At 46.5% G+C, this 15,065-nt stretch overlaps 1 protein-coding gene across 10 annotated transcripts in view; it reads right to left on the minus strand.

Annotated features, from left to right (window-relative positions):
- Positions 1 to 15,065, minus strand: part of pcbp4 (poly(rC) binding protein 4) — a 94,885-nt gene that overhangs the window by 16,584 nt on the left and 63,236 nt on the right. For 4 of the 10 annotated variants that reach the window (XM_063067799.1, XM_063067798.1, XM_063067797.1 and 1 more), the window contains 7 exons: positions 12,375 to 12,438; positions 6,023 to 6,137; positions 5,035 to 5,058; positions 4,895 to 4,927; positions 3,528 to 3,644; positions 2,382 to 2,513; positions 583 to 711 (listed from right to left, as the gene is read on the minus strand). In XM_063067799.1, coding sequence (XP_062923869.1) covers positions 583 to 711; positions 2,382 to 2,513; positions 3,528 to 3,644; positions 4,895 to 4,927; positions 5,035 to 5,058; positions 6,023 to 6,137; positions 12,375 to 12,385 — 561 coding nt within the window. In that variant the 5' untranslated portion in view covers positions 12,386 to 12,438. Of the gene's footprint in view, positions 1 to 582; positions 712 to 2,381; positions 2,514 to 3,527; positions 3,645 to 4,894; positions 4,928 to 5,034; positions 5,059 to 6,022; positions 6,138 to 12,374; positions 12,442 to 15,065 lie in introns of all 10 variants that reach the window. The other 6 variants (XM_063067805.1, XM_063067796.1, XM_063067806.1 and 3 more) reach the window with 2 other exon arrangements.

Below are 15,065 nucleotides of genomic sequence, written 5' to 3' on the forward strand. Positions count from 1 at the left end.
TAAGGACAATACCCTGGACCCTCAGGGGCTTTAGAGTGATATACAGTGACCTGCTCTTTAAATTAATTAAATGTTAAGTTTACTGTCCACTGGCAACAAACGTAGTTTTCCAGGAAAATTAATTCTCCTGAACACTTATGAACCTCAAATATATTACACTGATAATAATTACAACAATGTTATTCACTTTGAATGGGTTGAAATCTATACTATCCTCTTGTCCTTTTTTGCTGGAAGATTTCAAATCCTGATCTCATCAATTTCCCCAGCATATTATGGTGGTGAAGAGGAACAGTTTCCAGCAACAAACTCGGCACAGGTTAGAAAGAGGAATAAATTATTTTCACATTGCTCAAAAAAAAATCCCAAGACTGAAAACTAAACTATGAACTGTACATCATTTTCTGAGCACTTATTATATAAACATGGCATCAACTACAAAACACAAGGCACTCTGCTCCAGGATATCAGGATTGCCTGGGTGACCCATAGTGTCAACTGCTCATCGCTTTCCTGTTAATCATTTACCAGACACTTTAAAACAGAGTCCATCTCTGGGCCTTCACAGTTTACAATTCTCACCTCCAGAATAACTGCACAAATTTGCCTGATGCAGTGGATGATGGCATCCTGGGTTCCAGAGATAGTGACTGCACGCTCTGTTGAGTTTGGCAGCAGATCACCAGCTACCTGGACCTGAGCTCCAGTAGTCTGTAAAGGCAAAGAGAAATTTGCTTTGAATTGCTTAAATCACAGTCTGACATGTGCAACAACTGGTTGGTACAAACTTAATCCCTGGCATCTTGGCTTCACAAAAACTTGTATTAATGCATTTCTCAAAGAGAAATCTAAGTAAATTTATTTTCAAACATATAGTACCTTGAGATTCAATTAATTGCAGGCATTTACAGGAAAATAAAATACATAGGAATTTAAGTACACATAAATAATGACCGACAAGCAACCAATGTGCAAAAGACAACAAATTCTGAAATAAAAAAAAACTTAATACTGAGAACGAGTTGTAGAGTCCTTGAAGTGAGTCTGTAGGTTATGGAATCAGTTCAGAGTTGTGGTGACTGAGGTTATCCATGCCATTTCAGAAGCCTGATGGTTGTAGGGTAATAAATACTCCTGAACTTGGTGTGGAACCCAAGGTCCTGCACCACTTGCCTGATGATAGTAGTGAGAAGAGAACATGGCCTGGATAGTATGAGTCCTTAATGATAGAAGCTGCTTTCTTGTAGCAGTGCTCCTTAAAGATAAGTTCAATAGTGGGGAAGACCTTGAAGTTAAACCCTCACCTCTACTAATGGACTTATGTTTTTATTTCAGATTTCTAGCATCTGTAGCTTTACCTCTAAAATGCTGGACACATTCAACAAGTCAGGCACACCTGGATTGATAAATGAAGTTAATATTTCTGACTAAAGCTTATTGACATGACACACTCTCATTCCTCCACAAATGCTGTTTCTAACCCACTGAATATCTCCAACATTACCCATTTTTTAAATTTCAAAGCGCAGATCAAACAGTAAAACTATTCAACTCATTGTCCCTGGCACTGACTTCATTCTAATAAATTTTATTTTGGAAGTTAGTGGTGAATTAGTTTCCATCAACCAATATGTGCCAGATACTATGTTGCATTTAAAATTGCTCATTCTAGGTGCTTGCCAGTAACTGTATAATGATAATCCTCCATTAACTCTCCTCTATGCCTCCGCTTTCATTAAGACAAACAGCAGCTTTTAGGTTTGCCGTAATATTCAATGCCTTGTTTGCACCACTATTCCACAATGCAAGCTTCCGATTTCCATACTGTGAGCAATGAACACGCATCACCTGGGTTTAAATTGCCTACTCCTCTGTTGGTGACATACAGGTACCATTGAGATGATAAACCTGTCACAGGAGGTCAAATTCAAATTAATTTATTATCAAAATACATACGTCACCGTATACTACCTTGAGATTCATTTTCTTGAAGGCATTGACATAACAAAAATACAATCAAATGTATGAAAAACTACACATAAACAAAGACAATTAACATACAAAAGAAACTCTGCAAATATAAATAAAAATAATAAACATCACTTCAGATTTGAGGTGAGCAAAGTTATCCATACTGGCTCGGGAACCTGATGGGTGTAGGGTGTTCCTAAACCTGGTGATGTGTGGCCTGAAGTTACTAAAGTCGGCCAATAGATACCCACTATATGTGGTGGTGCATTAGCTGCTTCCAGTTAAACAAGAGCTGCATTAGCACTGTTGCAGGTATTGAGTACATAATATTGTGAGTGCATTGCCCACAACCGAATCTAGGCTCCTACTTTTCTTACAGGCTATGACTGAGTTCCCACAAAACAACTTACCTCTCTGATCTCCTTGATTTTTGATCCCCCTTTTCCTATCAACGAACCACACTGACTGGCAGGGATTACCAGACGCAGTGTAACAGGGGGTTTGCTCCTTGTTGTGTCACTTATGCTCGAAGTACTGAGGTCCTGAAACAAAGGACAGAGAGGACTTTCGGTGTAATGTCATCAACAGAAGATCCAAGACACTGAAAACAGGAAAAGGGGGAATGGAAGGAGGGTACTAAATATAACACACTAATATATTCCAAGATTTTTCACAGTATTTTCTAGAAATTAATAGTAACTAAAACCAGATTTCAACTCATTACCAAAGGACTGATCAATGGAATTATTTAAGACTGTTTATGGGAGAATTGGAAATGGAGATTTTAAAGAGTCACTTCTGCAGAGTACGGTTAAGGGAGGGAGAGGAAGTAGAAGACAGGTTATAGATATAGGAAGGTCATGGAGGGATTTAAACACAAAAGATGGGATTTTAAAAATCTGAAACAGTAAGTTAAGGCTAAAGCGAGGATAAGTGGCATAGGGTGATAGCAGTGGTATGGGAAGTATCATTTATGAGTGTGCTAGGGTTTCATAAACATCTTCAACAGCTCATCAGCAGGATCCTTACTGATCAGGAGGATCTCTGTAGTTTGAGGACCACCATCAGTTTTGGGGAGGATCTGTCACAGAAAGTGGCCAATCCTATCGAAGCAAATCAATGCAATGCCTACTTTCTGTGGCCTCTGCAGAGCTTATCTCACCCACTTGGCTTTAGTGTGATTAAAAGTGAACCACACTCAGTACCCAACCTTAGGCTCTAACTTTTAAGGACACTGGCAAGGTACAGGCAACTCATGTTACAAAACATCTAAAGTATGGAATAAAATGCATGCTCATCCAATCTCTGGTCATTTTTAATTTCAGTTCGCATTTCTTGATGCGTGTAGAGGTGATGTGATTTTGCATTACTGAAAACTGCAATGTGCGCTGTTTTCTGGGAATGCAATCCTCCCATAGCGCAAGGAGCTCCCATATTTCATCTCCAACCTCAATAATGTTGCACAAAATGGAAACGCTGCAACTCCTCCAGTTAGCCTTTCACTGTCCTCTGCAGATGGCCACAGGCTCCAGTACCACACCTTCCCAAACACACACCTCTTCTAGTTTGCCTGCGATCATTGTGAATGCTTTGAAGACTGCCTCCATTGAACCAGTAATCGTGATTATCCGCTCGGGGCATGAGCCCTCAGACACATTGATACGTGCGCTGCTCTGCATGAAAGAAACACAAAACATCCACTTAGTTACATGCAGCAAGGTAAGCTGTATTTATGTTGCCATCACTGAACCCTAGCTTCAATCAGTTTGCGCCCAGTTTATTCTAAAAATAAGCAGCACAAAGCCATCAATTACAGTGCAACCTTGGGTAAACATTACTGCAAACCAACCAACTAAAGCCCTTGTCTGGAGCTTGAAGAGTCTAATTCAGGTAGTGAAGGACCAAGAGGGCATGAGCTACTCAGCTGCGTCCACACCCAACTCTTGTGGAATCAACAATATACATGAGCTCACTGAGAAGATCACCTTCAAAAGAACAAGTTGGTGCAAGTGTTACCTTCAAGGGGTGTGTTACTACTATCATGCCATGTGGGACTGATATTGCAGCTAGAATGAGACTACAGAATCAGGTTTATTAGCACGTATATTGTGAAATTTGATGTTTCACAGCAGTAGTACAGTGCAATGTACTATAAATTACAATTACATACATAGAGTGCTGGGCAAAAGTCTTAGGCACGTATATAGCTATATAGTACTGTAGCGTATATAGCTATATAGTACTGTAGCGTATATAGTACTGTAATGTTATGTGTTGCACTGTACTGCTGCCACCAAAAATAAAATTTCATGACATACATGAGTGATGATAAACCCGATTCGGATAGGAGTCTATTGTGGACTGAGAGTGAGAAGGGGGCAGGGAGTGAGGAGCATCAGACATTCTGTAAAGATCAATAAACCAATTGCTTAGAATAAAATAACCTGGGTACATCTGCACCCATGCCACCCCATGCTCCGGCAACCCTTCTTTGCCACTTGTCCACACCCTCGCCATTCTCAACATCCATTGCTCCTGCCAGATTACCGGCACTAATGCAGAAAGAGTAACTAGTGCAACAAGAGCAAAAATAGTGAAGTAGTTTTAATGGACCGTTCAGAAATCTGATAGCAGATGGAAAGAAACTGTTCCTAAAGCGTTGAGTGTGTGTCTTCAGGCTCACGTACGTACTTCCTGATGGTAGCAATGAGGAGGAGGCATGGTGGAGTCCTTAATGATGAATGTGGCCTTTTTAAGGCATCGATTTTTGAAGATGCCGATGCTGGAGAGGCTAGTACCCATGACGGAGCTGGTTGACTTTACTATTATTGTGTGTTGTAAGCAACAGCTTTTGCATTCTACCCAGTGACAAACCCTGTGATTAGAGTGAATATTTAATGACCAGAGTCCCAACATAACTCACCTCCTCGCGCATTCGCTTTATTGTGTCACCTTTCTGAAAAGTAAAAGAAAGTGAATGAGATCACCGAAACATCCCAACGCATAGCGGTGGCTAGGAATCAGAAATAAATCTGTGAACAAAGACGTGTGCTGGGTACTCACCTTTCCAATGATGCTACCAACCTCCTGTGAGAAGAAAGGAGGAACAGTTATCAAAATGTATCTAGATCCCCACTCTAGTTGTGTTAGCTTTGGGTAGAGATGCTACACGGGCATTGAGGCCGAATATTAATCAAAAGCAACAATTTCGTATAATGTCCACCCTAATTGTTCTTTTTAGTTACTGTTAAAGATGAACAGCTTAAGCTTAGCAGGCTGTTTTAGGTAACATTAAAAAGTTAAACAAGTTGGTATTGCCAGACAAGGCAAGCGTGGTGAATTTGCATCCTTAAATTGATATTTGCAATGATTATCTAACAGTTTGATACATCAGTTATACAGCTATTTCACGTAGTTTCCAGAAATTACCAACGTAATAGGATTTGAATTGGCCCAATATTAACACAGACATTATTCACACACTATAGTGTGATGTACAGAGGACGAGAGGTGACTTGATAGAGGTGTACAATGTGATTAGAGGCATAGATCAAGTAGATAGACAGACTTTATCCCAAATCAGAAGTGGCTAACATATTTACATTCATAATTTTAAGGTGATTGGAAGAAAGTATAGAAGAAAGGGGAAATGTCAGAGTAAGTGTTTTTTCTTAATACAGAGAGTTGTGGGTGCTTGGAATATCCTACCGGGGTGATGGTAGAGACAGATACACTAAGGGCACTTAAGAAACTCTTAGAAAGGCATATGGATGGTAGGAAAATGAAGGGTTATCTATGTAGAAGGGAAGGGTTAGATTGATCTTAGACTAGGTTAAAGGGTCAGCACAACATTGTAGACTGAAGGGCCTATGGTGTGCTGTAATGTTTTATGTTCCACAGTGCATCCCCTGGTACGAAATAGAGTCTACCTCAAGTGTCTACCCAGTGACAAGATGGAGAGATCTAGCAGTTCCACACTAGGACTATGCGTAATTGGGCAATAGGTTGCCTTTGGGTTCTGAGTGTACTTTGTAGCCCCTCGGTTACATACCCTGCCATGCATGAGCAGTCGAAGAGTCAGTGTAACATGCAGTGCTCCATCTGTCATGTAATCAGTTTGATCCATTGTCGTCTGGACCTCCAGGTCAGGGCACATATAACTGTCACTAAACACAAAGAGAAAGATTGCAATGTCAAATACAAATGCAATGGCATGGACCAGAGAAGACACAGAAATGGAAAAGAATTAACACAGAGGCATGGGGTGAAAAAGTACTTAATGGACAAATAAGCACTCAATGTTTATATTCTAGTTTAAAGATTCTTTGGATCACATTGTCAGAAATCAACCAGGGATCTCACACACCAGTCTCTGAAAATGGTTAGTATCAGCATAATGGTACAATTACACAGAAGGATGGCAAACACCAGGCTCCAAAATTGGCCCAGTGCCTGTCTACCTAATCATATGGGAGAGGGAAGAGGATTGCCAAATCTTTTCTTATCTGGACAAAGTGAAGTCCAAGCTCAGAAGTGATGCCAAGGCAGAAGAGCAAAACATTGAATGTTAAGAATCTGAAATAAAAGCAGAAAATGCTGGAAATACTCAAAACCTCAGCAAACATATGACCTGAATTGATAATTCTGTTCCTTTTTCCTCTGCTTCCAAAACTGCAGTTCAATTCATAACTATAACAATAAACAGCTATACAGTCTTATTTATATGTCACAGCAAATGTCTGAAGGGCAGCAGTCAGAGGTGGGACAAATGGCCTAACTCTGCTTGTGTCTTATGAGTGTCAAGTTCACCTCAAAATAGAAGAAACAGGAAAAAGGGTGCAAGTAATTCCACAATAACTGAAATTAAGAATTTAGCAGTAAGGTCACCAATGTAAAACAATCTGTATTTTGTAATAATAGAAGAGCATGTTTAGTTCAGAGCCAGTATTAATGACACATTGACCTCCTCACACATATAATCCTGTTTTTTTTTAATTCATTCACGAGTCAAGAATACCTCTAAATATATACTAAACACATCATTGTACATTTTAATACTCTTTACAAGTCATTTAGCATGGAAACAGGTCATCAGCCCACAATGTCCACACTAAGCAGCAGGCATCTATCCATCACTCAGCCTGTAGCCTATGCCTAGCGCTTGTCAAGACACTTCAATGCTGTCAGCAGCTCTCCCTCCACCACTCTCCCATTCCACGTAGTCACCATGCCTCATAAATTGTTTACCCTTTAATTAAACCTACGTCCTCTATTTTATTCAATTCTGATCATGGGAAAGTTTTCTTCAGTCTACTTTATGTATACATTTTATCTCATAGATCTCACTCAAGCTTCCTCTAAACCTCCTCCTCCTCCAGTCTTTACAGCTATTCAAAATACAGTTGGGCATTATAGTGGAGAGCCAATAGACAAGAGCTTCACATTCTGAATCTGCTGTGAGCCCAATGACTGCACAGAAGTCTGGGACAACAATTTGATTAGTTGCAGTCTATTCTTTCACTTCTAACCACAGAGCACAAGCAGCAAACAGCTTAAGGTTTCTCATGAAGAACTGTCCCATCCTCATGGTTGTTATCAAACCAACTTACACCCGTGACAGATTTTGCAAAGAAAAAGATCACAGGAAAAGGCAAAAATAAATCACAACAATCTAATCATTCCTACTGTTCTTTCCCCGCAAGCCTTTAAAATTTTACTTAGTGTTTAATTCCTGTTTGAATTCCTTTATATATATATAAAATAATTCACCGCTTTAAGGCAACACATTCCAAATTATGTCAACCTGATCATTTCTTGTCTTGGCTCTTTATCCAATTATCATTAAATTTCTGTACTTCATAATTTTGAATCCTTTAAATCTGACAAGCATAATCACTGAACTTTTAAACAGTACTTGTGTACATTAAAGATCTCCAATCTCAGTATTTACATTGCCTAGAATAACATTAGCTAACACTCCAAAGCCCAGTCCTTGGGTTTCCACATAGTGTTAGATGTTGTTTTAGAGGACTTTACATGATGGGAGAGCAGATTTAAAGACATTCTGCCTTTTGATCTCTCTCAGCTGTCTGGCATTCTGCCTAGATCTTTATCTTATTTTAACAAGACCAATGACAGACAGGCCACTGGGTGCAAGCAAAATTTGGTGCCTTCATATTGAAAAAGCTCTGCATTTTCCCCCACATCAAATGACAGAGATGCATCTGACTGGATTTCCACCAATTTTCTCAGTTACTCTATTCAGAACCGCACCTCACCACTGCAGAGATGCCACCTTTCAACTGCGACAATAAACCAAGACTCATCTTTCCCATGGTTAACCACAACCGGTAAAATATGCAATATTTACTTATCATCTTCAATAAAAATATATCTATTTTACCTTTATTTGAAAAAATAATCTCTCTCTGGTTGTGGGTGCCACGGAAGTTAACATTTACTATGTTCTATCGTCACCTATCAGCCTGTCTCTACCCTTCCTCCTCCCTTCCCCATTGCTCTTGCTGCATATTTCTTCCATGTTTCAACCTATCACCCCGCCTTATCATCCCCTCCTCTCCCACCCTGCTTCATCTGCCCCCACCCCCTCCTCTGGTTCCAGCTATCCCTAATCAGTCTGTCTCACTTCCCAATACTACACTCTGCAACCTGTCCTAATGCAGGGTCTCAACCCAAAACATCAAAGCACACAGCTGTCTTCCAGCAGTTTAATTTTTGCTCCACATTTCAGCATCTGCAGTCTCATGTCTCCAAGTTAATGTTTATGATACATCCGTAAATGCCCTTGAGAAAGACAAGTCAGCACTACACAGTGTGTAACAGTGCTGTAGGAAAGGAATTAGCAGGATTTCGACCCAATTAAAAAGTGGGGGGGGAGGGGGGTTATAGACACCAGAAGGTATGTGCAATAGCTCTCATGGACCTGCTGACCAGCAAACTCATTTAAACTTACTGATAGGACTAAATAGTCAATGTGCAAAGGCTAGTGGGAGAGTCTAGAATAAAATAACATCCTTTTAGAACAGAAATGGGGAGAAATTTCTTTAGCCAGTGGGTGGTGATTCTGTGGAATCCATTGCCACAGGGGGCAGTGGAGGCCAAGTCAATGGATATATTTAAAGCTGAGGCTGAAAGCTTCTTGATTATTTAGGGTGTTGACGGTTACAGAGAGAAGACAGGAGAATGGGGTTTGAGGGGGATACTCAGCCAAGATAGAATGGTGAGCAGACTTGATGGACTGAATAAACTAATTCTGCTCCCATGACTCAAAGGCCTCAGTACGAAGTTTACAAGCCTGGAGTCTAGGTCAACTTCAGTTAAGCAGCCCTTGCTCAAGTGACAGGACAAGTTGCTTTGTCTTATTACCAACTAATCGCATTACACAAAGCAAATGGAGTTCACCATCGACCACCTGGCTTGCGAACACAGAAGCTTCAGTAGTCAATATGATCACGTCATAATGAAAATCAATGGCACATGACAGTGTAACCCCCTGATGGTCAATCAGAGTTTTACAAGAGACAAAACACATACTGTGAAAGAAACAGAGACAGAGTATTAGCGCAGATCAATGTAATGACAAAAGGGAGCAGAGGAGCAGCCAGACGGGTGGTGGAGAGAGGAGTTGGAAGGACCTGGAATTGGATTGGGGGGGGAGGAGTTGAAAGGACTTGGAATTGGATTGGGGGGGGAGAGGAGTAGAAAGGACGTGGAATTGGATTGGGGGGGGAGGAGTAGAAAGGACCTAGAATTGGACTTGGGGGGGAGGAGTAGAAAGAACCCGGAATTGGATTGGGGAGAGGGAAGAGTTAGGACCCGGAATTGGATTTTTTTTTGGGGGGGGGAGTTGGAAGGGCCCGGTGTGGGGTGGGGGGGGAGAGGAGAGAGGAGGAGCTGGAAGCACCCAGAGTGTGGGGGGGGGGAGGAGGAGCTGGAAGCACCCAGAGTGGGGGGGGGAGGAGGAGCTGGAAGCACCCAGAGTGGGGAGGAGCTGGAAGCACCCAGAGTGGGGGGGGGAGGAGCTGGAAGCACCCAGAGTGGGGGGGGAGGAGCTGGAAGCACCCAGAGTTGGGGGGGGGGGGAGGAGGAGCTGGAAGCACCCAAAGTTGGGGGGGGGAGGAGGAGGAGCTGGAAGCACCCAGAGTGGGGGGGGGGAGGAGGAGGAGCTGGAAGCACCCGGAGTGGGGGGGGGGAGGAGGAGCTGGAAGCACCCGGAGTGGGGGGGAGGAGGAGGAGGAGCTGGAAGCACCCGGAGTGGGGGGGGGAGGAAGAGCTGGAAGCACCCGGAGTGGGGGGGAGGAGAAGCTGGAAGCACCCGGGGTGGGGGGGGAGGAGGAGGAGCTGGAAGCACCCGGAGTGGGGGGGGGAGGAGGAGCTGGAAGCACCCGGAGCGGGGGGGGAGGAGGAGGAGCTGGAAGCACCCAGAGTGGGGGGGGGAGGAGGAGCTGGAAGCACCCGGAGTGGGGGGGGGGGAAGGAAGAGCTGGAAGCACCCGGAGTGGGGGGGAGAGGAGGAGCTGGAAGCACCTGGAGTGGGGGGGGGGAGGAGGAGCTGGAAGCACCCGGAGTGGGGGGGGGGAGGAGGAGCTGGAAGCACCCGGAGTGGGGGGGGGGGAGGAGAGGAGGAGCTGGAAGCACCCGGAGTGGGGGGGGGGAGAGGAGGAGCTGGAAGCACCCGGAGTGGGGGGGGGGGAGAGGAGGAGCTGGAAGCACCCGGAGTGGGGGGGGGGGGAGTTGGATGGAACCAGATTTTGGGGGGGGGGGAGTTGGATGGAACCGGATTTTGGGGGGGGGGGGAGTTGGATGGAACCGGATTTTGGGGGGGCGAGTTGGATGGAACCGGATTTTGGGGGGAGGGAGTTGGATGGAACCGGATTTTGGGGGGGGGGGAGTTGGATGGAACTGGATTTTGGGGGGGGGGAGTTGGAAGGACCCGGAGTTGGGGGGGGGGAGTTGGAAGGGGACCCGGAGTTGGGGGGGGGGAGTTGGAAGGGGACCCCGAGTTGGGGGGGGGGGAGTTGGAAGGACCCGGAGTTTGGGGGGGGGGAGTTGGAAGGACCCGGAGTTTGGGGGGGGGAAGTTGGAAGGACCCGGAGTTTGGGGGGGGGGGAGTTGGAAGGACCCGGAGTTTGGGGGGGGGAGTTGGAAGGACCCGGAGTTTGGGGGGGGGGGGTTTTGGAAGGACCCGGGGTTGGGGGGGGGGGGGAGTTGGAAGGACCCGGAGTTGGGAGGGGGGAGTTGGAAAGACCCGGAGTTGGGGGGGCCGTTGGAAGGACCCGGAGTTGGGGGGGGGCCGTTGGAAAGACCCGGAGTTGGGAGGGGGGCCGTTGGAAAGACCCGGAGTTGGGGGGGGAGTTGGTGGGGGGGGAGTTGGGGTAACCGTTGGAAGGACCCGGAGTTGGGGGGGGGCGTTGGAAGGACCCGGAGTTGGGGGGGGGGCGTTGGAAGGACCCGGAGTTGGGGGGGGGGGGCGTTGGAAGGACCCGGAGTTGGGGGGGGGGCCGTTGGAAGGACCCGGATTTCGGGGGGGGGGCCGTTGGAAGGACCCGGATTTCGGGGGGGGGGGCCGTTGGAAGGACCCGGAGTTGGGGGGGGGCCGTTGGAAGGACCCGGAGTTGGGGGGGGGCCGTTGGAAGGACCCGGAGTTGGGGGGGGGGCCGTTGGAAGGACCCGGAGTTGGGGGGGGGCCGTTGGAAGGACCCGGAGTTGGGGGGGGGGCCGTTGGAAGGACCCGGAGTTGGGGGGGGGCCGTTGGAAGGACCCGGAGTTGGGGGGGGGGCCGTTGGAAGGACCCGGAGTTGGGGGGGGGGCCGTTGGGAGGACCCGGAGTTGGGGGGGGGGCCGTTGGAAGGACCCGGAGTTGGGGGGGGGCCGTTGGAAGGACCCGGAGTTGGGGGGGGGGGCCGTTGGAAGGACCCGGAGTTGGGGGGGGCCGTTGGAAGGACCCGGAGTTGGGGGGGGGCCGTTGGAAGGACCCGGAGTTGGGGGGGGCCGTTGGAAGGACCCGGAGTTGGGGGGGGTAGATTCAGAAGGGGACGGGAGTGGTGCGAGGAAGCTGCTCAGGCAATCCGGATGGGGGTGGGGGAGTTGGATGGACCCGGGGTGGGGACCGTGTGTTGTGGGGTTCGGGTAGCTCCGGTGTGGGGGGGGGGGAAGACAGATTTAAGGGAGCAGAGAGCGGAGCTTTCGGACGTGGGGGGAGGGGAGCGGGTCTGAGGAAATGCGACCGCGAGGCCTACGACGCCAGGCCCATTGGAGGCCGCATGAGAACCCGCCCCGACGATAGGCCGCGGCTGTCGCCTCGAGTACGGCTTAGGCACGCGAGCCGGGCTCCCCGTGCGGTGCGGTGCGGTGCCCAGCCACCGCCACCTTACCCACACTTACCCCGCCAACATCGCCACTGCCGCTGCTGCCGCCGCCGTTTTCCGAATGCTTCCTCCCCGACTTCCTGCTGACAAGAAGCAGCGACAATCGTCCGCTCACACGTAGCACCACAAACCGCGACCTCCCCCTCTACCGCCCCCCGCGGCCCAGTGCGGCCTCCCTCTGTCCAGTCCAGAAACAAAAACAAAATCATTTCCAGTGCTTCAACAGTGGGGAGAATACAGCCAGTGTTATTGTAATTAACTTTCAAGTAATTATCTGGCCATCACAATGCTTTGTGTGGGAACATCTGTGCTAAACTTGATTCACACTTCCCTCAGTTCTATCCTGAGAAATCTCGTTAACAATGCAAGTTGTGGTGAGAGAACAGAATTAGCTTTCACGTCAGCAAACAAAATTAAATACTGCCATTGCTGGATTTTATAATAAAAACATAAACGTAGGAAACATGCAGCAGACCAACAGGCATCTGTGGAGGGAGAACAATCGGGTTCAAGTTCCTTTATCAGATCTGAAAAAGCAAGTTCTGAAAAGACCAGATGATATAGGAGCAGAATTAAGCCATTCCATCGTTGCTGATTATTATGCCTCCCAATCTCATTCTCCTGCCTTCTTCCCGTAAGGGTGTCAAAGGTTAAGAACCCATTAACCTCTGCTTTAAATATACCCAAAGACAAAGCCTCCACAGTCTGTGGCAATGAATTCCACAGATTCACCACCCTATGGCTAAATAAATTCCACCACATCTCCCTTCTAAATGGACGTCCCTCTATTCTGAAGCTGTGCTCTCTGGTCCTAGACTCCCCCACTGTTGGAAACATCATGTCCACTCTATCTAGGCCTTATTTGATCGGTTTCAATGAGATCCACCCCCCCCCAAAAAATCTAAACTCCAGCAAGTTAAGACCCACTGCTCTCAAACCCTGCTCATATGTTAACCCCGTCATTCCCGGGATCACTCTCATGAACCTTTTCTAGACCCTCTCCAATGCCAGCACATCCTTTCTTAAATAAGGAAACTAAAACCACTCACAAAGCTCTGTGTGGTCTGACTAATGCCTTATGAAGCCCCAGCATTATATCTTTGCTTTTATATTTAAGTTCTTTTGAAATGAATGCTAACATTGCATTTGCCTTCCTTACCACCAATTCAACCTGCAAGTTAACCTTAAGGGAATCTTGCAAGAGTCATCTACAAGTCTCTAAGCACCTCTGGATTCTGAATTTCCTCATTTAGAAAATAATCTTTATTCTTTCAACCAAAGTGCATGGCCGTATACTTTTCTACACTATATTCCATTTGCTGTTTCTTTGCCCTTTCTCCTAATCTGTCTGCAGGGTCCCTGCTTCCTCAGCACTACCTGACTCTGCACCTATCTTTGCATTGTCTGCAAATTCAGCCATAAAGCCATCAATTCTGTCATCTAAATCATTGCCATATAACATGAAAAGAAGCGGTCCCAACAAAAACCCCTACAGAACACCACTAGATGCCGGCAGCCAAGCAGAAAAGGCGCCCTTTATTCTCATTCTTTGCCTCCTAACAGTTGGCCAATCTTCTATCCATGCTAGCATATTTCCCATAAAACCATGGGCTCTAATTTTGTTTTGAAGTCTTATGTGCGGTCTGTCAATGGCCTAAAGATCCAAGTAATCAACATCAACTGACTCTCCGTTGTCTATTCAGCCTGGTATTTCCTCAACTTATTCCAACAGATTTGTCAGGCAAGATTTCCCTGACCCAAAACATTAAATGTTTCTCTTTCCACAGATACTGCCTGATCTGTTGAGTGTTTCCAGCCTTGTCTACTTTTATTAGCACCACATTAATAACCTTAAAAAAAACAGAACTGGAAAGGAGTTCTGAGGGAGGGAAAAGGGGATGGAGAATGTTGAAGAGGTGGGGGGGGGGGTGCATTACCAGAAGTCAGAGAAATCGATGTTCATGCCATTAGGTTGGAGGCTACCCAGATGGAATACAAGGTGTTGTTCCTCCAACCTGAGTGTGGTTTCATCGCGACAGTCGAAGCAGCCATGAATTGACATGTCGGAATGGAATGGGAAGTGGACTTAAAATGTGTGGCCATTAACATGAGTGCTACACTCTGCCCCTACACCTCCTCCCTCACTCACTACCACTCAGGGCCCTAAACAGTCCTTCCAAGTGAGGTGACACTTCACCTGTGAGTCTGTTGGGGTCATATACTGCATCCAATGCTCCCAGTGTGGCCTCCTGTATATCGGGGAGACCTGGCGTAGATTGGGAGACCACTTCACCAAGCACGTATGCTCCACCCACCAGAAGAAGCAGGATCTCCCAGTGGCCACCCATTTTAATGCCATTCCCATTCCAGTATGTCAATCCATGGCCTCCTCTACTATCGTGATGAGTCCACCTGGGTAGCTCAAAACTAGCCTCAAATTCTGGTAATGCCCTCCCCCTCCTCCTTCACCATTCCACATCCCCCTTTTCCCTCTCACCTTAGCTCCTTGTTTGCCCATCGCCTCCCTCTAGTGCTCCTCTCTCCTCTCTTCCTTCCATGGCCTTCTGTCCTCTGCTATCACTCCCCTTCTCCAGCCCTGTATCTCTTTCACCGATCAACTTCCCAGCTCTTTCCTTCATCCCTCCCCCTTCAGGTTTCACCTATCACCTGGTGCTTTCTCTTTCTCCCCTCCCCTCCCCCCATCTTT

The sequence above is a fragment of the Mobula hypostoma genome, chromosome 15 (assembly GCF_963921235.1).
Source record: "Mobula hypostoma chromosome 15, sMobHyp1.1, whole genome shotgun sequence".
Taxonomy (NCBI): Eukaryota; Metazoa; Chordata; class Chondrichthyes; order Myliobatiformes; family Myliobatidae; genus Mobula; species Mobula hypostoma.